This window comes from Nelumbo lutea, chromosome 1 (assembly GCF_056320005.1).
Source record: "Nelumbo lutea isolate HS-2025 chromosome 1, American lotus-T2T, whole genome shotgun sequence".
Taxonomy (NCBI): domain Eukaryota; kingdom Viridiplantae; phylum Streptophyta; class Magnoliopsida; order Proteales; family Nelumbonaceae; genus Nelumbo; species Nelumbo lutea.
Window position 1 is genome coordinate 15,635,659 of NC_142684.1, and position 27,151 is coordinate 15,662,809.

Here is a 27,151-nt window from a genome sequence, read left to right on the forward strand (position 1 = left end):
GCTGTAGTTCTTTGCTTTTCAAAGAGAAGAAAAGCTTGAGCTTTGGTTGGTGATTTTGTTGTGGTTTGTTTTTAGGATGATCCTTTGTAGAGGAGATCAATTCGGTTGATTGCTATTCATGTTATTGGGTTGTGATGTTGTTGTAAAGCTCTTGAAATGTTAGTTGGGGTTTGATGTGTTGGCTTATTTCCAAAATGTGTTTTTACTCTTGTGGAATTGCATGCAGTTGGCCATTACTTATTCGGCTTTGGTAGAAGATGAGCTATACTTTTTAATCTTGTTTTTGTTAATCGATTTGTATTTGACATGGCAATTTCTTGATACCGGGAGAACAAAGCCAGTTTCCCATGGTTGCACTGTATATGCCTTATGTTGGTTAATTTCTAATGTTGCATTGTTTTCTAATGCAATATGGTATTCGTTAAAAATCTCAGATTTGTTATTATTGGTTCCTGCATCATAAGAAAGTGATGGAGTTACTAGACTTTGGATGAGAGAATCATGTTGATGAAAGATTTAACTCCTGGATTAATTTAGGTATCTGAAATGTAAACCTATAACGTAGGTGATCAATTGACTGTATTGGTTCCATATAGACAAATGGATTGAGTTGGTATAATTTGGATGATACAATAGGTTAATGGTTAAACTTCGTACTTGAATATGAATTTAGGAGTAAACTCATTTACTTCAGGGACACCGTTAGAAAGGCACATATGCTTGTCACATGATCTGATGGGAATTATTGTCAATATCTGTTTTCTGAGCATTTACTGTGGTCATTATTAAATTTATTATTGATAAATAAAACATGTTATTGAGCCAATTATCTACCATTCAAGTTAGATGGGTTCTATTTTGATCATATCTCAGTGGCAGAGTGTGACTAGCTTGAGTGGATTGATGTTGAATCTGAAGGACTCAAGGTATTAACTGGAACACATTGAGGTAAAGCTCTCAGCCCTGATGGCTTACCCATGCCATTCCATAAGAAGTGTTGGAACATGATGTAGAATGACTACATGAAATTGATGGATGAATTCCATAATAGTGTAAAACTATGTAGGACTGAGTAGAAGTTCTTCATCACTTTATCTCCCAATTGTAAGGAGTCATGAACTTCAAGATTTATATGCCAATTAGTTTTGTATGGTAGGTACAATTCTAAGCTCATTTCTAAGATTTTGGTGAATTGGGTGAAGGAGGTAATGGGCTTCATCATATCTGTTAGAGTGCTTTTTTGACAGCTGTTGGATGATATATGGTTTACTAGTTTCTAATTTGATTTGGATAATGAAAATCAATTGAAAAGATTATAATTGCTAAGATGGTATACTGTAGTTGTTTTGTTTTCTGTTAGCATTGGTAGTATTATTGCTTTCTTCACCTTAGGTCTCTATTATAGCACAAGGAACATGTTCAAATTAAAATTTTGGGGTGTAAGTTTCTCTTTTCATTTTGATTCTGAGCATTGATCTTCAATCAGATATTGATGCTTTTGACTACTACTTTACAGGCTGTTCTGAAGCAATTGGGACATTTTGGTAGTGAAACTGTTATGACTGATGATGATGAATTACAATGCCACCAACAACTTCAGAACCTATATTGTTCTACTAGGGCAGCTAAGGTATGTGATCCTTAAATTCTTCTTCATTCAAGTTGCAAAACACAAGTTAAAAACTAGGGTTTAGAAGAGAGAAAGCAAGAGGAGAGAAGAAGAAGAAGAGACGTATCAAGAGGTGTGTGTTAGTTACTGTTCACACCCTCAAAAGATCTTTATACTTCGAAAAGAGTAAATTATAAGGAAGCCCTACTTAGGTGCCCAAATACAAAAAGAGTTCAAGGAAAGAGAAAAAGTCCAAAAACACCCCTATCTAAACATTCTCAAAACTCTCCCTCAAGCTGAGCATATACGTCAATCATGCCCATCTTGTCAAGGTTCTTAGAAAACTTTGGATGGTGGACATCTTATGATGCAATTAGTTAGTTGGTCTTCCGACCTTACAAAAGGAAGGCAAATCTTTTCGCTAGCAACTTTTTCTCTAATAAAGTGTCTATCCACCTCAATATGCTTTGTACGATCACGTTGGATAGAATTGTGGGCAATATTTATGGTTGCTTGATTGTCACAATATAGTCTCATTGGGATATTTGCTTGGATGCCCATCTCAATCAATAAGGTCTTCAACAAGAGTAGTTTAGACACTCCATGAGCCATTGCCCTATACTCTGCCTCAACACTAGAACGAGCAACCACAAATTGTTTCTTACTTTCCATGAAACAACATTGCCTCCCACTAAGGCACAATAACTAGATGTAGATCTTCTATCATCAATAGACTCTACCCAATCAACATCTGTATAAGCCTCAATCTTTAGATGGTCGTGATTGAAATACAACATCCCTTCACCAGGGCATCCTTTCAGGTAGGTTAAAATTCTGTTAATTGCCTCATTGCCTACATATGAGATGTCTTGGGTCCATGCATATATTGGCTAACTAATCTCTGATATATCCCCCTATCTAGAAGAACTTCTCCTTCAATGGAACTCAACTTGTGGTTAGGATCAATTAGATAGTGTATGCCCTTAGCTCCAATCAGATTGATGTATCTTTTGACATTTTTTATAAATGAATAAAGTACATAATTGATTCATGTCATTATGGTATATTTCTGTTTAATACCCTTAAATTGAACATTTATGAGACTCGTATTAGTTTAGAATCTTCATAGCCGTTGGATAGATCTAGGGAGATTTATCCTACCAAGGCTGACACTGATGTACCGCTAAGTTGGTTGGGGTGGCTTGTCTCAGCTACCAAGGTGAGACCTGAGGTACATGCAGTGTGGGTTTTTCTCGAAACCCTGAACCGGGCTAAAATTCTAGTGTTGCCCTGAACCTTGGAGATAGATGGACAAAACTGGAATATTATTCCTGACCCGTAGACTTGATTATGATACTACACTAGGTGTCGGATAGGGTTGTCTTTGATATGCCAGTCATGAGATCCTTAGAGGGGGTCAAAACCTGGGTATGTTGGGACAGTCCGAGAATTCATCTGAGTGGGTGATCATAGTGAAAGGATCAGCTCCTTTGTCGAACAAAGTGAGTGATCGGAGATTCACTCTCTTTGATGGAAACCTAAACTATCGACAGTTGATTTCAACCATTGAAATTTGTTTTTGCAAAATATATTTATATAGAGATATACATATATATATATATTATGGTTTCAAAATGTTTGCAAAAGGTTATAATTCCCGGGATCCATGGGAGTAGAGAGTGCAACACTATTCCTCGCAGCCAAGGGAGAGGCCCAATCTTGTCGGGCAGTGTATGATCATTAAGGGCTGAGAGGTTAAGTGTAAGACCACTGAGGGTAATGTCTGATGGGCTAATCTTGCATTTGCCTACAGTCATTGGGTTTTCATAAGGTGGCTGGACCCAATGACCATTTAGTGTAAATGTTAGGCCCATTAAGAGCCCATGGTGATGGACTTAGGGGTTCACTGTCTCCTACAGTGAATTCAGCCAGGCCTTGTAACAAAGCTGAGCTGAACCCATGTGGCTGATGTGTAGATCAATGTTTCGGTCCCACGCCACACAAAGAGAGCCAACTGGGCAGCAGGTTAAGAGGTTAAGTGAGCACATAAACTTAATGAGCCTAAAGCCCAATTTGAATTAGGCTTAAGTCAGTTACTTAAAAGGAGGCAAGATAAGATTTATAATCTGATTAGGATTAGCTGAAGGATAAGATAAGTCTTATCCATTCAAGAATCTAGATCCAAATATCAGATTTGGATTAAAGAACTCTCTCCTAATTGGATTAGGAGGCTGATCCTGAGAAGGTTATAAATAAAGGGGGCGAATTCCTCAGTTACAAACAACAGACATTACAACAATTTGCAGAGTTCTTCCCTGTTCTTGCCGCCCCTACCCAGTTCGATCTCCACTTGTGGGAGTGATCAAGAATTGTTCTTAACATTACTTCTTGGTAGAAGAAGCAATTTGAAGTCATGCTCACCAACCCTCTACTCCGTTCTTACTGAATAATTCGGTTCTTGCTGAAGAGTTGTCCTGCTGATCCTGCTTCACCACACACTGTCATCTTCAGTGGAAGCGGGTTTTGGTTTTCTCCTTGGGCGTGAATACCTTCATTGGGAGTTACTGCTACTTCGTATCAGGTATATCCCTCTCCTCCCTTTTGGTTTCAGATCTGGTCTGATTTGGTTCAAGATTGGTCCTTGAAAATGCAGTTTTTTAAAATAGGGAATACGATTCTCATATGGGAGAGAGATTTTTGAAATTTCGCTTTACCTTCCTACAGGGTTCGACCATTCATGTGATGGATCTCTCATCTCTTTAGTGGTATCAGAGTCATGGTTCAAATCTTGAACCGAATTAAACTAGATCTGAATCTGCGCAAATGAGCAGAAGGCATTCTACCTGATTTGCGCAGTTACCGTTTTTTTGGGAAATTGATTCCCAGTTTTTAGGCAAATGATCTGAAATTAAATCTTTATTAATCTGACTTATATTTAGAATTGTTCTATATATTTTTCTTGGATTTTGGGCTGTTCGTATGGTGGAGATCGAATTCTTTATTTGGCGCAAGAAATCTACGCACCTGCTGATTTATTCTATTCATTCTTGGTCTTTAATTAATTTTAATTTTAATTTTTAAACGGAATGTATAGGAATTCAAATATGATGTAATATTAATAGAAAAATTAGGTTTTCTATTTTATTCTATTCGAAAATGAAGCAGAAAGCGCAAAGGAGAGAATTTCGCAGATTCGGGTTCAGTGTTTTGCGATTTGTAGTTTTGGAAACTGCATACTGCGAACTGATCTTTGTTTTGCAGGGTAGCAGTCTTACGAACAACCTTCTTACTGATTCTTGATTGTCATGTATCAGTTATTTAATTTCAGATCATCTTCTTGAATTGAATGTTGAATTAAAACATCAAACCCTAGACCCATTCGAACTAGATTGGACCAAACTGGTTGGACCAAATCTGTGGTTCGATGGGGGCTGTTCTCAACCCTAAAAATTTCCTTCATAGGCCAAGGGTTTGATGGTTAATTGCAAGATGCAATTCGGCCCACATCTGTAAAACCCGATTTTAATCTGTTAAAACTGCTTTATCCCAATTCAGCATAAAAGCTATATGGGCCGAACTACTCTTTGCAGTTCAACTCATATACCTAGATAATATTATGGGCTTTAAATAGGCTGAAAAGGTTTTAAATTTAATTATGGGTTTTATAGTTATTTAATTGATTAGATCAATTATGGATTACATGCATGTGATGATGGTTGTGTGATGTGCTACGTACATGGGCCATAAGCACTTGGCCCGTGCTGATTCGATAGTGGCTCTTTTGCACACCATGGTTGAATGCACATCATTGCCATGGTGTCTTTAAGATCATTGGATGATCTCCCTATGTGGTGGGCCCCACACCTCCCCAAGAGGAACTGTGCGAAACCCTAGCCCTTTAGGGCCCATCTAAATTTGGCTTTATGAAAGTCAATGGGAGCCACTTTGGTTTGACCTAAATAAAACTAGGGCGTAATTAATCGTTTCCTCCTGAAAACATAAGTGCATGTGATAGGGAGATTCATGTGATGAATTCTCTAAAGGCCTTCCATCATTAGTATGAAGGTCGGCTGTATTAGTGGGTGGAGATGCACCATAAAATTGGGTTTTCCATCTGCTAATGCAATTGGCTGGATTGCTTTATAAGATGATAGGGGTGTCACAGACCAATATGGGAGGGGCTTCTCCTAAAATGGAAGACTCTCTCACGGTACCTTGGCGTTCATGAATATGATGGGTAAGCAATGATAGAAAGGTTTAACTTAAAATGGCAATGAACCTTGTCTGACAAAGGCCAAAGGGAAATCTCATTAGATGAGTGGATATGATTCTTCATAGAAGGTGGTGGGGTTATGCAGCTAAAATAGTTGGCTCCATGCACCCCATGTGGTTTCCTACATTTCCAGAGACAATTGTCTCCATTACTGAAATTGGAGGGAATCTCAGAGATGCCCAAAATGGAAATGGAACATAGATTAAAAGTCCTTTCTACGTGATGACATGAATCAATTAGGTTGTGGACTTACAAATCTACCTTGCCTCTACCAAAAATGGCAGACGAAAACTTCACTAAACTGTTGGATGATAACAAACTCAAGGGACCTAATTATGCTGGCTGGTTCCGAAACCTTATGCTGGTTCTGACGTTCGAGAAATTGGACAAAATTGCTAAGAACCTTGCTCTGAATTGTCCGGGTGGCAGGGCTTCTGAGGCCCGAAAAAGAGAGTATCAAGAATGGGAAGAGAAAAACTCTCTTGCCCAGTGTATAGCCTCTTTGGATAATCCGATACAGTGACAATTCGATAAGATTGAAGTGTCCAATGATATATTGGATAGTCTGAATACTATGTATGAAGAGCAGAACCGTTATACTCGACAAAAGGTCTTAAAATTGTTTACGACTGCACAAATGACCGAGAACCAACAGGTTCATGACCATTGTCTAAAGATGATGGGTTATATCAATGAACTGGAGGCTCTCAGGTTTGGGCTAGATCATGACACCAAAATTGATGTTGTCCTCAATTCCTTACCTCTGTCCTTTAGTCAGTTTAACATGAATTACAACATGAATAAGCTAAATGTTAGCCTTCAAGAACTCAGCGATATGTTGTACAGGGCTAAAGAACTGATTAAGAAGGATAAGCCGATAGCATGCTTGTTGAAGGTAGCAAATCGGGCAAGAAAAAGCGGAAGGCTAAAAGGAAGGCTCAGAAGAAGGGTAGCAAAGTTAAAAAGCAGAAGAAAGATAAGGCATCAGATGCCTATCACTTCTACAAACAGACCGGCCACTAGAAGAGGAATTGTCCTCAATATCTGGAGACTAAGAAGCAAGGTAATTTCAAATCTTTTATCACAGAGACCAATTTATTAGTCACTTCTGCTTCCTGGTTTTTTGACTCTGGGGCTTCAACTCATACGTGTAATTCACTGTAGGGGTTCAAGATAAGCAGAAGATTGAGTGACGGAGAAGTGACGCTCTACTTGGGGACTTCTGCAATAGTTGCAGCTACAACCATAGGAACTGTAGAACTAGTTTTCAGAGAATGAACAATTGTACTTGTTGAACAAGAGAAAGGGAGAGAGGAGAGGCGAGAGGGCTGAGAGCCCAAAAGAATACTACAGGCGTGCAGTATGTTATTATTTATACTAGGATGGCCGTACAACTTAAAGAATGTAGAAATTACAAAAATACCCTTGTGATACCAAACATATATACAACATCTGTCAACACTCCCCCTCAAGTTGGAGCATAGATATCAATCATGCCCAACTTGTCACAAAGATCATGATGTCTTTAGTGTAGTCCTTTTGTAAAGATGTCTGCAAGTTAACTGGGAATCACATTCCCTATTTAGAAAATCATATTTTCAAGGATAAATCTTGAACCTTAAACTGAACCAAATCTGAACCAAAAGGAATGGGAGAGAAAGATACCTGATACGGAGAAGCAATATCTCCCAACGAAGGTGTTCACGCCCAAGGAAGGATCCAAAGACTGCTCCCACTGAATATGGCGCAGTGCAGGATGGAGCAGAATCAGCAGTGTTCTTCCCCAAGAACTCTGTCATTCGCAAGAAACAACAGGATGGAACGTGAGCACAACTTCCTTTTCAATCATTTCTCAAAGAATTGATGTCAAGATCCAATCTTGACTTCTCCCACAGCTGGAGATGGAACTGGCAAACAGGGCGGCAAGAGCAGGGAGGCAGCAAGAGAGTATTTGCAGGGTGCAGAATTCTCTCTTCTTGATTTCAGCACTAAAGAGGATCTGATGTGTTATCCTAACTGCTAATCCATCTCAGAATTCGCCCCTTTAATTAACTAAATTAATAGCCCAGTTCGAAATGGGCTTTAGGCCCATTAAGCTTATGTGCCCACTTAACCTTCCTAACTGCTACCCAGTTGGGCTTCCTTGTATGGCGTGGGACCCAAGCATTGATCTATACATCAGCCACATGGGTTCGGCCCAGCCTTTGTTACAAGGCCTGGTCGAATACACTGTTAAAGACAGTGCACCCCCTGAAACCCATCAAATGGGCTCTATGGGCCCAACACTTACCCTAAGTGGTCCCTGGGCCAAGCCACCTTGTAACACCCAGGGACTGTGGGCAGATGCAAGATTAGCCCATCAGGTATTATCCTCAATGGTCTTACACTTAACCTCTCAGCCCATAATGATCATACACTGCCCGACAAGAGAGGACCTCTCCCTCGGCTGCAAGGAACAGTGTTGCACTCTCCACTTATATGGATCCCGGGAATTAAAACCCTTTTGCAAACATTTTAGAAACCATAATATATATACTTTTATATCTCATATAAAATATATTTTGCAAAAACAAATTTCAACGGTTGAAATCGGCTGCCAGTAGTCTTGGTTTCCAACAGAGTGAGAGTGCATCCCCGATCATTACCTTTGTCCGACAAAGGGGTTGATCCTGTCACCATGATCACCCACTCAGATGAATTATCGGATTGTCCCAACATACCCAGGTTTTGACCCCCGCTAAGGATCTCACTGATTGGTACATCAAGGACAGCCCGATCCGACACCTAGTGTAGTATCATAATCGAGTCTAGGGGTCGGGTGTAACTTTCCAGTTTTGCCCATCAATCTCCAAGGTCCAGGGCAATACTGGAAATCTGGTCCAGTTCAAAGATTCAATTAATCCCACACTGTATGTGCCTAGGGTCTCACCCCGGTAGTTGAGACAAGCCACCCCAACCGACTTGGTGGCACCACAGTGTCAGCCTTGTCAGGATAGGTCTCCCCAGACCGACCCACTGGCTGTGAACATTTAAATTAACACGAGTCTCAATAAGTGTTCAGTTCCCACTGGCTGTGAACATTTAAATTAACACGAGTCTCAATAAGTGTCCAGTTTAAGGGTAATACACAGAAACATACCAAGGGAACATGAATCAAATATGTACTTTAATTCATTTACAATAAACTCATAAAGTACATCAATTTTGATTGAAGCTAAGGGCATACAAAACTGTCTAACAGGTTCTTAGAGCTGATATAGGGAGTACACACTTCGCCTGTGATGACTTTCTCTCTGATAAAATGCTTGTCAACTTCGATGTGTTTTGTTCTATCATGTAGCACTAGGTTAGCTACAATGTTTATGGCTGCTTTGTTATCATAGAATAGAGTCATAGGCTTGTCCACTAGGAAACCCAACTCACCCAACAGGTTCTTTATCCACATGCTTTCAACTACTCTGTGAGTCATTGCACGATATTCAGCTTCAGCACTAGATCTAGCCACCACATTTTGCTTTTTACTTCTTCAGGTAACAAGGTTCCCTCCTATAAAGGTGTAGTAGCCACTAGTAGACTTTCTGTCATTTTGAGTTCCGGCCCAATCTGCATCTGTATACGCTTCAACTTTCAAATGTCTGTGTCTTTGAAATAACAAGTCAGCACCAGGAAACCTTTTTATATATCGGAGGATTCTTTCTGCTGCTTCAAGATGAGTGGACCTAGGTGCATGCATGAACTGGCTAAGGACACCAACATCATAAGCAATGTCTGGGCAGGTCATAGAAAGATATAACAATCTCCCCTACAAGTCTCTGAAACTGTTTCACATCCTCGAGAGGTTCACCTTGGCTGTCACCTAATTTATGGTTGGGATCAATGGGAGAGTCAATTGGCTTCACTCCCATCTTTCCAGTGTCCTGAAGTAAATCTAGAACATATTTCCTTTGGGAAATGAAGATACCTCTTTTTGAGCGGGCAACTTCAATTCCAAGGAAGTATCTGGGAGGCCCTAGATCCTTCACTTCAAACTGAGTGGCAAAGAAACTCTTCAACCTCTGGATTTCATCCTTCCAGTCACCAGTAACAATTATATCATCAACATATACTATTAAAGTAGCCATTTTACCTTTTCCTCTTTTCACAAACATGTGTGATTTGATTGACATTGCTTGTATCCTTTCTGCTGAAACGCAACATGGAATCTGTTGAACCAAGCTCTTGGTGATTGTTTCAGCCCGTATAAAGACTTTTTCAACTTGCACACCTTCTGTTCATTGCCTTGAGCCTGGAAACCAGGGGGTTGTATCATGTAAACTTCCTCTTCAAGATCACCATTCAAGAATGCATTCTTGATATCAAGCTGATGTAGATCCCAATCCAGATTAGCAACAAGAGAGAATAGAACTCTAATGGAGTTCATCTTGGCAATAGGAGCAAAAGTTTCTGCATAATCAACTCCGTACACTTGAGTAAACCCCTTTGCCATTAAGCGAGCTTTATACCTCTCCACCGTTCCATCAGCCCTATGTTTGATAGTGAACACCCATTTACATCCAACTGGATCCTTTCCCTTGGGAAGATCTACAAGTTCTTATGTGCCATTTTTATGAAGGGCATTAATTTCTTCCTTCATGGCATCTGTCCATTCAGGTACTGAAAGAGCTTCTGCCACATTCTTGGGGATAGGCACACTGTCAATAGTGGTAAGAAAAGCACGAAAAGAAGGAGAAATGTTCTCATAGGAAACAAAGTTGGAAATAGGGTGTTTAGTGGTGCACAATCTAACACCTTTCCTGTGAGCAATAGGGAGGTCAAGGTCATTAGCAGCAGAGGTATCAATTTCAATAGAATCAAGAACATCATTGGGAGCCAAGTTACCTGAGTGGATATGATCCTCCCCCAAGGAGTTTGATGGCATTGGAGGTACAACTTCTAGATTCTCCACAGCTCTTGAATTTGGTTGGCCTTTGCGACGATGGAAGAAGACACGAAAAGGCAGAAGATCAGAAAGAGGAAGGAGTTGAACCAGTTTCTCCTCATGCCTACACTCCCCCTGATGAGAAACAGGAAAGAAAGGCTCATCCTCAAAGAAAGAAACATCCATGGAGACATAGAATTTCCGAGAAACAGGATCAAAACAACGATATCCCTTTTGAGTGAAGGAGTACCCAAGGAATATGCAAGGAATAGCACGAGAATCCAATTTCCCACGAGTGGGAGACAGATTTTGGACAAAGCACCGACAACCAAATACACGAGGAGGAATGGGAAGAAAGGGGGCCTTAGGAAAGAGAAGCTGATGTGGGGCTTTGTATTCTAACCAATGAGAGGGCATACGATTAATGAGATAGGTAGAATAAAGAACAACCTCAAGCCAAAAACGTTTGGGGACATTTATATGGAGTAGTAAACCCCGAGCCACTTCAAGGATATGTCGGTTCTTTCGTTCAGCCACACCATTTTGTTGTGGTGTTCGGGCACAAGAGCTACGGTGAAGTGAACCACGCGAAGCAAAGAACTCCGTGAGATCACTATGAAAAAACTCTTTCGCATTGTCTGACTGAAAAAATTGGATTTCAGTCTGAAATTGAGTGAAGACCATCCGCTAAAAATCTTGGATAATTTTTGGTACTTCCTCCCTGGTTCGCATAGGATATACCCAAGTATATCTAGAATAATCTTCAATGAGGGTAATAAAATACTTGTAACCACTCTCAGATGGTAAAGTAACAGGGCCCCATACATCAAAATGAACAATGTGAAAAGGAAATTCATATTTACTATTTTTTTGAAGATAATGAGTTCTACAATGTTTACTTAACTGACACGTTTGATAAGAGAAATACGAAACGAACATTGACTTAAACAGTTCTGAAAACACAACTTTTACAGATTCAAAAGACAAATGACCAAGGCGACAATGCCATAAATAAACTTGACTCTTACAGGACTGACTCATAGACTCTGTAACATGAATACCAACCTTATTCTCCAACATGTAAAGTCCATCAACCATACGTCCCCTACCAATTGTCCTCCCCAAGGCCAGATCCTGAATCACACAATGAGAAGGGAAAAAGGTCACTGAGCAGTTTAAGGAATTAGTAACACTACTAACAGAGAACAAATTAATGGGAAATTTTGGAACATGTAGGACATCAAAATGAACAATGTGAAAAGGAAATTCATATTTACTATTTTTTTGAAGATAATGAGTTCTACAATGTTTACTTAACTGACACGTTTGATAAGAGAAATACGAAACGAACATTGACTTAAACAGTTCTGAAAACACAACTTTTACAGATTCAAAAGACAAATGACCAAGGCGACAATGCCATAAATAAACTTGACTCTTACAGGACTGACTCATAGACTCTGTAACATGAATACCAACCTTATTCTCCAACATGTAAAGTCCATCAACCATACGTCCCCTACCAATTGTCCTCCCCAAGGCCAGATCCTGAATCACACAATGAGAAGGGAAAAAGGTCACTGAGCAGTTTAAGGAATTAGTAACACTACTAACAGAGAACAAATTAATGGGAAATTTTGGAACATGTAGGACATCAAAGAGGGTAAGGCCAAGGGGAAGAAAGATGGTTCCTTGACCAGCTATGGAAGTGTATGATCTATAAGCTAGTCTCACCTTGTCTCTTCCAGAAAGAAGGTGATAGGTTTGAAAGTAAAAGGACGTACCGGTCATGTGTTTTGACGCTTTAGAATCAATGATCCATGGAAAGTCAAGGGTGTGAGAAGCAACATGGAAAGTTGTGGCAGAATTACCTGACGTAGATGCAAATGAGGTTGAGGGAGGAGCATCCATCTGACGAATTGCTCTACCATAGAGCTCTAAATGGTCACGGAAGGAATTCATAATATCCTCCCTTGGGTCAGATCCAGAGAGATGTGTCTGAGTCACAATATGGATGGAGGGCTGATTCTCCCGAGTAGCCATGTTGGCCATAGTGTTTCTTTGTACCTTGCTGTCCTGACCTTTTATTCACATTTGAACCTTGCTTCTTATTCAGATCTTGAGCCCATTTTGGTTTCCCATGAAGATCCCAACATGTATCTCTGGTGTGTTGGGGTTTCTGGCAATGAGTACACCACAATTTGTATTTATCCTTTGTTTTTTTCTGGAGATCTCCTTTCCTGGAAGAATTTCCCACACTAGTAGAGACACTCCCTTTTGCTGCCAACACAACTGCATCTCCACTAGAGCTGTTCATCAAATTCTTTCTGCTCTCTTTAGATTGTACAAGAGCATAAACTTCCTGAACTGATGGAAGATCCTTAGAACTGAGAATCTGGACTCTGATAGATTCATACATAGGGTTCAAACCATGTAAGAAGGCAAACACTCTATTGGGAGACAAGTTTCTTGTATAGTTTTGCATCATCGTCACACTTCCAGTCCACATTCTAGTAATGGTCCAACTCCTTCCAAACAGAAGTCAAGTCAGAGTAATATACCGATAAACACCTCTCCCTCTGTTTACAAGTAGACGATTCTGCCTGTAGTTGATAGATCTTGGCCTAATGTCGATGTTCTGAATATGTAGATTTTGCTTGTTCTCAGATCTCATATGTTGTTTCAGCCCACATGAAGTTCTTCCTTATTTTAGGTTGCATGGAGATTAAGAGCCAAGACATAACCATGCTGTTCTCCTGATTCCATCTGTCATATTCAGCACTCCCAGAGTGTGATTCTTTAATTCTCCCATTAATATAGCCTATCTTCCCCCTTGTAGTGATGCACAGCTTGATTCCTCTTGACCACTCTAGGTAATTTAAACCATCAAGAGGGACAACAACCATGGGAAAGGATAGGTCACCACCCCCACTCATTCCATTCAGCATTGAGGAAACTCCAGATGTGGCAGAATCTTCACCACTCATGATTTCAAATTTAAAAGCAACATCCAAAGGAGGGGCACTGCCTAAAAAAAAAGACTGCTGTTGCAGCACTCAAACAGGTCTTTATGACCTACGGTTTCACAGGGATCCAAAAACAAACACTGTTGTTGCAACACATAAACAGGTCCTTATGACCTACGGTTTTACAGGGATCCAAAAACAAAACACTGCTATTGCAGCACATAAACAGGTCCTTATGACCTATGATTTTACAGGGATCATACGACCCCACAATAGAATGGAAGGAGAAAGGTGAAGTTCACCACACACCTAATCGGCAGACCTGGTACAGGTCCAACTTCAGGGCAAGCAGCCGAACAATCAATGAGAGCAAAGTTAAAAAAGGTTACTTCAGTCCATCAACAGGGCAACCGAACAGTCAATGAGAACAAAGTAACAAAAAAAAGGTACTTCAGTAGAATACCAGGGTAGTCGAACAACAGATGAACAGCAGATAATACATTCGTGAACATCAGATGATAGCCTTTGAAAGTTTCAGTCGAACATCAAATGGAAATTTCTCCATAAAATAGAACCTTCTCCACGCTGGAAGATGAAAAGTCAGGCAGACTTCAACTTGCTGAAACCTAGAAGATGAAGGGACAGACTGCTCAACTTTGGAAGATGAAAAAATCAGACTTCTTGACATCACCCTTTAGGCTTGGACGACCTGCTCTGATACCATGTTGAACAAGAGAAAGGGAGAGAGGAGAGGCAAGAGGACTGAGAGCCCAAAAGAATACTACAGGCATGCAGTATGTTATTATTTATACTAGGATGGCCGTACAACTTAAAGAATGAAGAAATTACAAAAGTACCCTTGCGGTACCAAACATATATACAACAACATATGTCAACAATACTTAAAGATTGTGCATGGATGGTTATTCTATCTTATTCAGTAATGTGATTACTATTAAACAGAATAACAAATTCCTTGCATATGGAGAATTTGAGAACGGTCTCTATGTTCTACATCCTTCTCTGGAAACAAACATCACCAAAACTACGTCGGAAATAATCCCCAGGAAGAGGACTCATGATACAGTTAATCCCACGTGCCTATGGCATTACTGACTTGGCCACATTAACATAGATCGAATCACAAGGTTGGTAAATGTTGGTCCTTTGGATTTTCTAATTGTAGAAGATCTTCCAACCTGTGAACCTTGCCTTCAGGGTAAGATGACGAAACAACCATTTAAGAGAAAGCCTGAAAGATCTACAGACACACTTGACCTTATACATACTGATGTATGTGGTCCCTTGAATGTTAGGACACGTAACCGACATGTTTATTTTATAACCTTTACCGATGATTACTCACGGTATGGTTACATGTACCTAATGAGACATAAGTCTGAATCTTTTGAAAAGTTCAATGAATTCAGACAAGAAGTTGAGAATCAATTAGGGAAAGAAATTAAGACCCTTCAATCAGATCGAGGTGGCGAGTATCTCTTTGATGAATTCATGGACTACTTAAAGGACAATGGGATAGTATCATAACTAGCCCCTTCGGCCACACCACAATTAAATAGTGTATCAAAAAAGGAGAAATCGGACTCTATTAGATATGGTCCAATCACTTCTCGTCAACTCAGAGTTACCTACATCCTTTCGGGGTTTTGCATTAGACTGCGATTTACGTGCTGAACCGGGTTCCAACCAAATCTGTTCCTAAGACTCCATATGAGCTTTTTGGACCGATAAAAAACCAAGTATGAGACATTTGAAAATTTGGGGTTGTCCAACACATGTTAAAAGAACTAGTGCTGACAAATTGGAATCCAAGACCAATCGTTGCCTATTTATAGGCTGCCCCAAAGGCTCTGTAGGTTATTTATTCTATGATACAAAAGAGCAAAAGGTGTTTTGCAATCGAAATGCCCACTTCCTAGAGGAAGATTACATCTTGGATAGTCATCATCAGGAAGTTGTTCTTGATGAGAGCCCAGAGGTAGTGAGAGATGTTCCACCAGCTCCAAAAAATAACCAACCTAGAAGATCTACCCGGGTTTTCAGGCCTCCAGTTCGTTACGACTGTGACTAAGAAAGTTACTTGGTGGAAGCCATGACTAATGAGGAGGATCCCGTGACATATTCGGAAGCTATGTTGGATATAGATTCCTTGAAGTGGGTAGATGCCATGAGAGCTGAGATGGACTCAGTGGAAACCAATAGAGTCTGGACTCTAGTAGATCCACCCCCTGTAGTAAAAGCAATTGGTTGCAAATGGATCTATAAGAGGAAGAAGGGCCCCGATGGTAAAGTTGAGACCTACAAGGCTCGTCTTGTGGTGAAAGGGTACACTCAGAAAGAGGGAAACGATTATGAGGAAACCTTTTCGCCTATGGCCATGCTTAAATCCATTTGGATCCTGCTGGTTGTAGCAGCATACCATGACTATGAGATTTGGCAAATGGATGTTAAAACTGCTTTTATGATTCGGCCTGCCTTGGAGTTCTATTTGTTTAAGATCAATTATGTAGAAAGAGGTAGAAAGGTGGAAGAAAGAGAGAAAGAGAAAAGGAGAAAGTTCGGTTCGAACTGGAAGTCTAAAGAACATAACTCCCATTCAGCCAAACAATGCTTTTTATTATTAAAATAATTGAAAAGACATATGTGCCCTTATTTAAGGAAGGAGCACTGATTCTAACACAACATTACAGATCAGCAACCTTAATCTGGGTATAAGGACAAAAATACCCCTACGCTAACACTCCCCCTCAAGCTGGTGAGTATATATCATATACTCCTAGCTTGTTACATATGTAGTCCACTCTTCCCCGACTCAAGCCTTTTGTAAATAAGTCAGCCCACTGGTTTCCTGTATTAACATATGTAGTGTCTAGCTCTCCATTCAACACCTTCTCCCTCACAAAGTGACAATCAACTTTAATGTGCTTGGTTCTTTCATGAAACACCGGATTAAAGGAAATATGAACTGCAACCTGATTGTCACAATAGAGCTTCATTGGAGTATTGATGTTGTACCTTACTTCCTGTAGAAGGTTCCTTAGCCACACTAATTCACAAGCAGTGTGCGCCATAGCCCTATATTCTGCTTCTGCACTACTTGCCACGACCGTTTGCTTCTTACTTTTCCACGTCACCAGGTTACCTCCAGGAAAGTGCAATAGCCTGTGGTAGACTGCCTATCAGACATAGAACCGGCCCAGTCAGCATCAGCATACCCTTCTATTTCAAGTTTTCCGCCACTCTTGTATATCAGATCGTGACTCGGAGCCCCTTTTAAATACCTCGCAATTCTCAGAACTGCATTCCAATGAGGAATCAGAGGTTTCTGAATGAACAGACTTACCACACTAACCGCAAATGAGATGTCTAGTCTAGTAATGGTTAGGTGGTTTAGTTTACCCACGAGTCATCGGTATCTGCCAGGGTCTTCAAACACTTCACCCATATCACTGTTTAGCCTGGTATGTGTGTCCATAGGTGTTTCAGTTTGTTTAGCACCCAACAAGCCTGTTTCTTCCAGCAAATCAAGCACATATTTCCTCTAGCACAGATTAATACCATACTTGGATCTTGCTACCTCTATCCCCTAGAAATATTTCAGTTTACCAAGATCCTTTTGTCTGAAAATGATCTTGCAGATAAGTCTTCAGCCTGTCAATACCCATGTTATCATTCCCAATAATAACAATATCATCTACATACACCACCAACAGTATTTTTCCTCCCAGAGAGTCATGACTAAATACAGAATGATCAACTTTGCACTGTTTCATACCAAACTTCTTTACTACCTCACTGAACCTACCAAACCATGCTCGAGGAGACTGTTTAAGCCCATATATAGCCTTCCTTAGTCTGCACACCTTACCATCCTCCCCCTGAGCAGCAAACCCTGGAGGTTGCTTCATGTAGACCTCCTCGAGTAAGTCACCATGCAAGAAGGCATTCTTGATATCAAGCTGATATAGCGGCCAATCATACATGGCTGCAAGAGAGATCACAACACGAACTGACCCTATCTTAACAACTAGTGAGAAGGTCTCTATGTAGTCAATACCATAGGTTTGGGAGTACCCTTTTGCAACCAATCGCACTTTCAGGCGTTCAACACTATCATCAGGCAGATACTTAACCGTATAAACCCATTTACAACCAACAGCTTGCTTCCTAGGAGGAAGAGCGGTGAGGTCCCAAGTATGATTATGATGGAGGGCAAAGAGTTCTTCCATCGCTCGGCACCACCCTGGAGAGGCAAGGGCTTCTTGGACATCCTTAGGGACAACAACTGATGATAACAAGGTGACAAACTGGTGATGGGAGGCAGAAAGGTGAGTAAGTGAAACATAATTAGATATAGGATGAAGGGTGCAAGTAAGTTTACCTTTCCGCAAGGCAATGGAGAGATCAAGCTCAGATGTTGAGTGTGGGTCTGGTGCCGAAGCTGTCAACGGAGATGTAGCCGGTACGCGTGGGCGATGCGTATAGAGGATTGGCAACGGGAAGTGGAAGAGGAGGAGGTGATGAGGAGGAAGAAGCATCATCGGACCCCAAAAAGAACGGAGTAGACTCAAAGAAGGTGACATCAGCACACACAAAGGACCATCGAGAACTAGGATGGTAACACCGATACCCATTTTGGGTCCGAGAATAGCCAAGGAAGATGCACTTGAGAGAACGGGCATCGAACTTGTCATTCTCGGGATCCAGATTATGGACGAAGCAGACACACCCAAATACCCTAGGCGTAAGAGGAAACAGAGACACAAGACAGCCACTGCACCACACAGATCGGCCCTCTATTCTTCATCGATTAGGGGAGGGCGATCTTAGAAACCACAACAACCGACCACACAAGACCCGACTGGAGGCATAAAAACCCCCAAGGGAAGAGGGCAATCACTCCTTTTCAGCCCTTTCCCTTATCTCCAGTTGAATGCAGAAAAATCAGGAGAAACCCTAGATAGGGTGCGCAGAGAATAGAAATCTAGGCAGATACAAGTGGCTCTGATACCATGTTATGATTCGGCCTGCCTTGGAGTTCTATTTGTCAGAGATCAATTATGTAGAAAGAGGTAGAAAGGTGGAAGAAAGAGAGAAAGAGAAAAGGAGAAAGTCTGGTTCGAACTGGAAGTCTAAAGAACATAACTCCCATTTGGCCAGACAGTGCTTTTTATTATTAAAATAATCGAAAAGACATATGTGCCCTTATTTAAGGAAGGAGCACTGGTTCTAACACAACATTACAAATCGGCAACCTTAATCTAGGTATAAAGACAGAAATACCCCTACGCTAACAACTGCATTCCTGAATGGAGATCTTACTGAAGATATCTATATGCAGCAACTGCAAGGTTTCATAGCTGCAGGTTAGGAACACATGGTATGTAAACTCAACCCATCCATATATGGACTTCAGCAAGCTTCTAGGAGTTGGAACATCTGGTTTGACTCTACCATCAAACAGTTTGACTTCGAGCAAAATCCGGATGAGCCCTGTGTTTACAGGAAGATCAGTGAGGATAAGGTTACGTTCTTGGTTCTGTATGTAGATGACATTCTACTCATTGGGAATGATGTAGGAATGTTAAATATGATGAAAGTGTGGCTTTCATAGCAATTCTCCATGAAAGATCTTGGAGAAGCCTCTACATATTGTGTCTTCGACTCTATAGAGATAGATTGAAGAGGATAATAGGATTATCCCGGTTTGCTTACATTGACAAGATAGTCAAGAGATACAGTATGGAGAACTCCAAGAAAGGAAATGTTCCTTTCAGGCATGGAGTCACTCTCTCCAAGGGTATGTCTCCCAAGACTCCCGAAGAGATTGAGGGCATGAAAGAGATTCCCTATGCCTCATCCGTAGGGAGCATCATGTATGCCATGCTGTGCATTCGTCCTGACATTTCTCAGGCAGTGAGTGTGGTAGCAGATACCAATCTAATCCAAGACAGGAGCATTGGACCTTTATGAAAAACATACTAAAATACCTTCAAAGGACAAAAGAGTTTTATTTGGTATTTGATGGTAGTTCACTACAAATCTAGGGGTATACTGCTGCCGATTTCCAATCGGATCCAGATGATAGAAAGTATACATTTGGTTATATCTTCACGATAGGATCATGTGTTGTTAGCTGGAAAAGCAACAAACAGGGGTTCACCGCAGATTCCACAACTGAGGCCGAATACATTGCCGCAAATGAAGCTGCCAAGGAAGCTGTTTGGATGAAGAAGTTCATTAAGGAATTAAGAGTAGTTCCATATAGCACATCACCCATTCCATTGTTGTGTGACAACACTGGAGCCATTGCTCAGGCTAAGGAGCCACGAGCCCACTCGAAGTCGAAGCACATCGAGAGGAAGTACAATGTACTGCGGGAGATAATTGGAAGAGGGGATGTCCTGATTCAGAAGGTAGCATCAATGGAGAATGTGGTAGACTCATTGACTAAGCCACTAACACAGAAAGTGTTTGAGAAACACGTGGAAAGTATGGGACTCCGACTTATACCCGATTGGACCTAAATGCAAGTGGGAGTTGTTAGACAATGTATGCCCTTAGCTCCAATCATATTGATGTATCTTTTGACATTTATTGTAAATGAATAAAGTACATAATTGATTCATGTCATTGTGGTATGTTTCTGTGTAATACCCTTAAACTGGACACTTATGAAACTCGTGTTAGTTTAGAATCTTCACAGCTGTTGGATAAATCTGGGGAGATTTAAACTTGCCAAGGCTGACATTGATGTACCAAGTTGGGTAGGGTGGCTTGTCTCAGCTGTTAGGGTGAGATCTGAGGTACATATAGTGTGGGTTTTTCTTGAAACCCTGAACCAAACCAAAATTTCAGTGTTGCCCTGGACATTGGAGATAGATGGGCAAAACTGGAATGTTATACCTGACCCCTAGACTTGATTATGGTACTACACTAGGTGCTGGATCGAGCTATCTTTGATATGCCAATTAGTGAGATCCTTAGACGGGGTAAAAACCTGGGTATGTTGGGACAGTCCGAGAATGCATCTGAGTGGGTGATCATAGTGACAGGATCAGCCCCTTTGTCAGACAAAGTGAATGATCGGGGATGCACTCTCTCTGATGGAAACCTTAACTGTCAGCAATTGATTTCAACCATTGAAATTTGTTTTTGCAAAACATATTTATATGGAGATACACACACACACACAGACATATATATATGGTTTCAAAATGTTTGCAAAAGGTTTTAATTCCCAAGATCCATGGAAGTAAAGAGTGCAACACTATTCGTTGTAGCTGAGGGAGAGGTCCTCTCTTGTCAGGCAGTGTTTGATCATTAAGGGCTGAGAGGTTAAGTGTAAAACCATTGAGGGTAATGCCTGATGGGCTAATCTTGCATCTGCCCACAGTCCCTGGGTTTTCATAAGGTGGTTGGACCCAAGGACCATTTAGTGTAAATGTTGGGCCCATTAAGAGCCCATGGTGATGGACTTAGGGGTTCACTGTCTCCTATAATGAATGCGGCCAGGGCTGAACCCATGTGGCTGATGTGTAGATCAATGTTTGGGTCCCACACCACACAAAGAGAACCAACTGGGTAGTAGGTTAAGAGGTTAAGTGAGCACAAAAACTTAATGGGCCTAAAGCCCAATTCGAATTGGGCTTATGTCAGTTAATTAAAAGGAGGCAATATATGATTTATAATTTGATTAGGATTAGCTGAAGGATAAGATAAGTCTTATCCATTCAAGAATCCAGATCCAAATATCAGATTTGGATTAAAGAACTCTCTCCTAATTGGATTAGGAGGCTGATCTTGAGAAGGCTATAAATAAAGGGGGCGAATTCCTCAGTTACAGACAACAGACATTACAACAGTCTGCAGAGTTTTTCCCTGTTCTTGCCGCCCCTACCCAGTTCGATCTCTACTTGTCTGAGTGATCAAGAATTGTTCTTGACATTGCTTCTTGGTAGAAGAAGCAATCTAAAGTCGTGCTTACCAGCCCTCTACTCCGTTCTTGCTGAAGAGCCGTCCTGCTGGTCCTGCTTCACCACACACACTGTCATTTTCAGTGGAAGTGGGTTTTGGTTTTTCTCCTTGGGTGTGAAGACCTTCATTGGGAGTTACTGCTACTTCGTATTAGGTATATCCCTCTCCTCCCTTTTGGTTTCAGATATGGCCCGGTCTGGTTCAAGATTGATCATTGAAAATGCAATTTTCTAAAGTAGGGAATATGATTCCCAAATGGGAGAGAGAAATTTTTAAAATTTTTCCCTACCATCTTGCAAGGTTCGGCCATCCATGTGATGGATCTCTCATCCCTTCATCTATTAATTTCTTCAATCCGACTAATCAAGGTGGATTTTCTTTCTTCAACCCTCCCAAACTGATTGGAATTCCACTCCTTTAATTTTCCTTTCAAATTCTTAAGCTTTATATGGAACTTAATCCCTTCCCATCTAGTCACAGAGGTGTCCTCCTCCCACCAGTTTCTAACCTTTTGCACAAAGCCCGAAACTATAAGCCACATGTTTTCAAACCGAAATGGCTTTGGCCCACCCCCATTACCCACTTCATCAAGACAAATTGGCCAGTGGTCCAACATGAGTCTAGGTAATATCCTTCCTGGGAAATTCCCCCAATGATCCTCCCTGTCTTGTGACACTAGGAATCTATCTAATTTAGATAGAATAGGGCTTTCCTGACAATTGGCCCAAGTAAATCTATTCTGCCCTGTCATAATTTCCTTCAATTCCAAGGGTTCCTGGTTAGGGGTGGCGATTTGGAGATGTTATTCCTTACTTCCTTGATTTCCAAGTTAGGGATGGTGATTTCTCACAATCTGACCCAATGCACATGATTCATCCAATCCATCCAAATCCATTCATTAACCTAGAGGGTTGAATATGGGTTGACAACTCACTTAGGTTGAGTTTATGGGTTGGTTTGTATCATGGGTACCCATTGGATGTCTCCAAATACATATTGTAGTTGTGACAGCTTAAGATAAGTAGATAGCATCCATATTTGTCATTTTATAAGAGAAAAGTTCACATCTTTCGCTTGAATGACAGAGATTTGGTTACATGGATTGTAAGTTTTCCTGTGTGATGGGTGGACCCACCATCTTTTGTACTGTGATTATCCAGGCTAATATCCATGCATGACTGTGGTGACATGTAGACATCGTCATTTTTTTTTTTGTGGTCATAAATGTTTTTAGTTGAAAAATTATAATCTTCCCATGTGTACATCAAGGTCGAAGTATTGATATGATACACCCCATCTTGGGCGTATGGTATCCTATCTAAGGGTCACCAATATGGCATATTGACATGATTTGACATGACCCCTATCAAAATGTCAAACAAAAAAGTAAAAAAGGAAAAATTTGGGGGAACTGAAACTCTTGATACACAAAATAGGTGTACATGGTATGTGGTGAGGATTTTGTATCCAATTGAAATTGCAAGGTATCAAAGATTAACTTTGACTCTCTGAGTCATGTCAATAAAATGGGTATACATGGTCTATAGCTGTATCCACTCTTTTTTTATACTAATACAGTATTTTACCATTTCAAGAAAAAAAATCAACTCTGAGTCTTTATGTGAGAGAATCAGAGCTAACCTGGTTTACCACTTCAGTTAGAAATGGAGAATGACATCTGAAATTTGTTGCTCTTTGAATCTCATAAGAATATTGGAATGATGGGAACATCTTTCCATGTCCCATTGTTCCATAGTAGTGAACCATGATAGAAAATAATATTAGGCAGTACAAGGTGTGGGGCCTACCAGCATCAAGGTCATTGTTGACCATAGCGTATCTATAACATGTCTTCCATTTAGCATCATATCAAATTATCTAAACGGTAGGCCCCTTTAGATAAGAAACAGACTGCTATAACTGTCAATTTCCAGGGGTTTTAAGTTGAGGTTGGGTTATAATCAATATGCATGGTTGCCATTAGGGTCAATAATGGATATGGGTGGTTAGTGGGTAGGAATGATTTTCAACCTTCATTTAACCCAGCTTATCCAACTCCCATCCAATCCTAGCACTCTTCCATATAACTTTACTGGTCTTATTCCTGCCTAAGAAAAATTTCATTTTAGTTTCATTGGTATATGTTGGTCATAGCACAGCACACCTCTCCACTTTAACCACTCTGCTCTAATTCTATGGGCAACATCCTCTTTTGCAAAAATGTAATAAAGCAGATATTCATCAGATTGGATGATATCAGCAGTTCTATTTGTGCAGCATTTTCAAAGGGATCTTGTTCGGGGTGTTGAAAATTTTATAACAACAAGCTTGAAGCAAATGGAAATAGGTGAATATGGTTTTGCTTCACAATCGCATGGTTCTCTTCTTCATCAGAAGGTATATAAGTTTTTGAAATTTCACTTGTTAGGGAAAAAACTGGCAGAAGATTGTTGCAGATATGGAAATGAAAATCAAGGTTCCGGCTTTTCTCTTTCAAGGGCTGCACTTCAGTTTGGTACTTCACACATTTCAATTGAAAAAGAGAGGGAACATTTGTTTGAGATTCTTGGCGATCAGGTTATTTATTCACTTCTTTCATTTGTCTAATTGTTTTAGTAATGCAAAGGCATAGCATTTGATTGCCTTAGTCATTACAAATGGAATTATTAACTCAACTTGACTCAACAAAGTTTTGTACCAACCATGGGTCAACATGATTCTGGTTCTGCCATTCCACCCTATTCACTGCAAATAGAATTCTTTATGACAAATTACATGCTTTGCTTAGATAGCACATGAATATACATGCATAAAAAGAAAAAAAAAAAGGAAAAGGATAAAGGCATGTCTAATGATTACAGTTTTAATATTGAATGCATGCCAATAAGCATTGCAAGTGTGCATACAATTGTATGGATTCAATAAACATGGCTGAGTAACAGAACAACAACAAAGAAAGAGAGGAGAAGAAAGGAAGAACAAATAAAGAATGAAAAAGAAAAAGAGATATAGAGAAGAGTAACCTACCTACTTATGGTGAGGAAGAAAACTTCATCTCTACCCTAACAGTTGCCTCAGAAAAGAAAGCTCTGATGTTAGGAGGGATATAGGCCTTAAAGAGAAACTTATAAGGGAAATTCAAGGGACAAACAATTCCACTGCAAAGGGATTTCAAGAAAGAGACCAAAGAGAAAACCCCTTTAGACTTGGGATCTTAAACCTGAAAATTAAAACCTTGAGAAGAAGTGGAAACTTCTTATCTATTAAAAAATAGGAGTGACCTTACTGCTTTCTGAGTCTCTTGAACCCTTATGAAAATGCCAAAATTCCAACAGAACTCAGACTCATCATGATTCTACAAGAACCAATGAGCAGAGCATAGTGGTTGGGTATTCTATAGAGCTTAGGAAATTTTTTATGTTGATTTATGTCATCCAACCAAATAAATTCCTAGAATCTAACATTATACTCAGATACTAATCACATACCTAAAAAATACAAAGAATGGTTACTTGTTAAGGTTCCTTTCAATTATTGTTTGATATCTTAAAAACTTTATCCTTCTTCATCTCTTATGCCATTATTTTAATTTTAGAACTCCTTTCTCTATATGTAGGTCTCTGAGCCACTACGGGCATTAATAAATGGAGCTCCTTTAGAGGATGCTCGCCACTTGACACACCGTTATGAAAGAATCCGCCAAGAGGTGGAAGCTCAGGTACTACTTTTGCGTATAAATTATTTTTCTGCTAAAGAAATGAATTCTATGATACCGGATACCTTTACATGGCTGCCTTGTTATGTTTGGTATTCGTAGTGTAGTAGAACCATGCCCATCTGTGTCTTTGGTGCATCTGGGCATTATAATATGAAATGTGGTAAATAAGTTATAAATATGTACTCATCAGGCAGTTGAAGTCTTAAGACGGCGATCAAGAAGGGAGGGGGGAGCTTCTTCAGATAGTGATGCAAAGCTTCAAAATGCAGAAGCAAAATTGTCTGAGCTAAAATCTGCTATGATGGCTTTGGGAAAAGAAGCAACAGCAGCAATGTCATCAGTTGAGGCTCAACAGCAGCAAATCACTTTCCAAAAGCTTCTTTTAATGGTAATTATTTTATTTCTTACTTCCATTAAGAAGTGGTGTTATTGGAGGTGAATGGAAGTATAAAATATCATTTGTCTTCTTCCATGCAATCTCCATGCTCTTTGAGGTGTAATCATCATGATATTCTTTAGGGGTGCAACTTGGGTGGGCTCAGGTTGGCATCTTGTTAAAATTTGAATGGACCTCAGGCCCAATACAGTGTAAATTCTTCAAATTGGGTATCCGACTTGCACCCCTAATATTCTTGAGCTATTTTCAGCCCCCATATATTTGTAGAATTTTTTTATTTCTCTTTTTGGTTTACTCTCTCTCTCTCTCTCTCTCTCTCACACACACACACACACACACACACACACACACATATGCATGCAGATATATTTGGATTTTTCTATCCGTAAATGTAATAGCTTCTGTTGATGTGTTAAAGAGAAACGTTTTTACATGGTGATGTCCCAGATACACTCCTTTGTTTGGCCTAGTACCACTAGCCACCCATCTATTTTCCTTGTAGATCCCCTCAGGGACCAAATAATCAATTCCTTCCTCTGCCAGCAGCCTAATCTCCCTCATGATGCATATGTAAGCCCATAATCCTGTATCACTTTTCCCTAGCCATCCTACAACAATTTGGGTATCTCCTTCGACCTCCAAATTATGATAATTGAGAGATTAGGCTTGTTTCGAATGCAGCTACAGTAACCCGAACCAGGAGAGAAGGAAGAAGATGAAGAAGAAGAAAAAAGAAAGAGAGAACATGAGGGTTTAGTCAAAACTGATTCGTACACTGTTCATTTGACCCCCTAATGGTTATTAAGTTCTAATAACCTTTACAAAGACTAAACTGCCCTTACTTAAGTGTGGGCAGAGTATCTCTAATAAAACTGTCACATAAGCAAGGTACTTAACAAACATGAGATGACCAAACTACCCCTATTCGGCTCACTTTAACACTCCCCCTCAAGTTGGAGAATATATGTCATATAATCCCAGCTTGTTACATAGATAGTTCACTTTCCCTGAGCTTAGAGCTTTTGTAAACAAATCTGCCCATTGATCATTTGAGCCCACATGTTCTGTGTTTATCTCTCCAGCAAGGACCTTCTCCCTCACAAAGTGGCAATCAACCTCTATGTGCTTTGTTCTCTCATGAATGATTGGATGAGATATGGAGTGCAACTTGGTTGTCACAATGCAGTCTCATAGGTTTATCCATGTGAAACCCAATTTCTTGTAGAAGATTCCTCAACCACATTAACTCACAGGTAGTATGTGCCATGGCCC

The 27,151-nt window shown here is 40.2% G+C and overlaps 1 protein-coding gene and 1 long non-coding RNA gene across 7 annotated transcripts in view; both read left to right on the forward strand.

Annotated features, from left to right (window-relative positions):
- LOC148873674 (SH3 domain-containing protein) overlaps positions 1–27,151 on the forward strand; it is a 103,331-nt gene that overhangs the window by 625 nt on the left and 75,555 nt on the right. For 2 of the 6 annotated variants that reach the window (XM_088978785.1, XM_088978768.1), the window contains exons 2-7: positions 874–948; positions 1,517–1,630; positions 24,042–24,111; positions 24,193–24,341; positions 25,381–25,482; positions 25,673–25,870. In XM_088978785.1, the coding sequence (XP_088834911.1) occupies positions 1,559–1,630; positions 24,042–24,111; positions 24,193–24,341; positions 25,381–25,482; positions 25,673–25,870 (591 nt within the window). In that variant the 5' untranslated portion in view covers positions 874–948; positions 1,517–1,558. The remainder of the gene's footprint in view (positions 1–873; positions 949–1,516; positions 1,631–24,041; positions 24,112–24,192; positions 24,342–25,380; positions 25,483–25,672; positions 25,871–27,151) is intronic. The other 4 variants (XM_088978789.1, XM_088978776.1, XM_088978750.1 and 1 more) reach the window with 2 other exon arrangements.
- On the forward strand, positions 6,729–7,427 carry LOC148873675 (uncharacterized). Its single transcript, XR_016110065.1, has 2 exons — positions 6,729–6,945; positions 7,047–7,427. It is a non-coding gene; the product is annotated as an uncharacterized LOC148873675 (long non-coding RNA).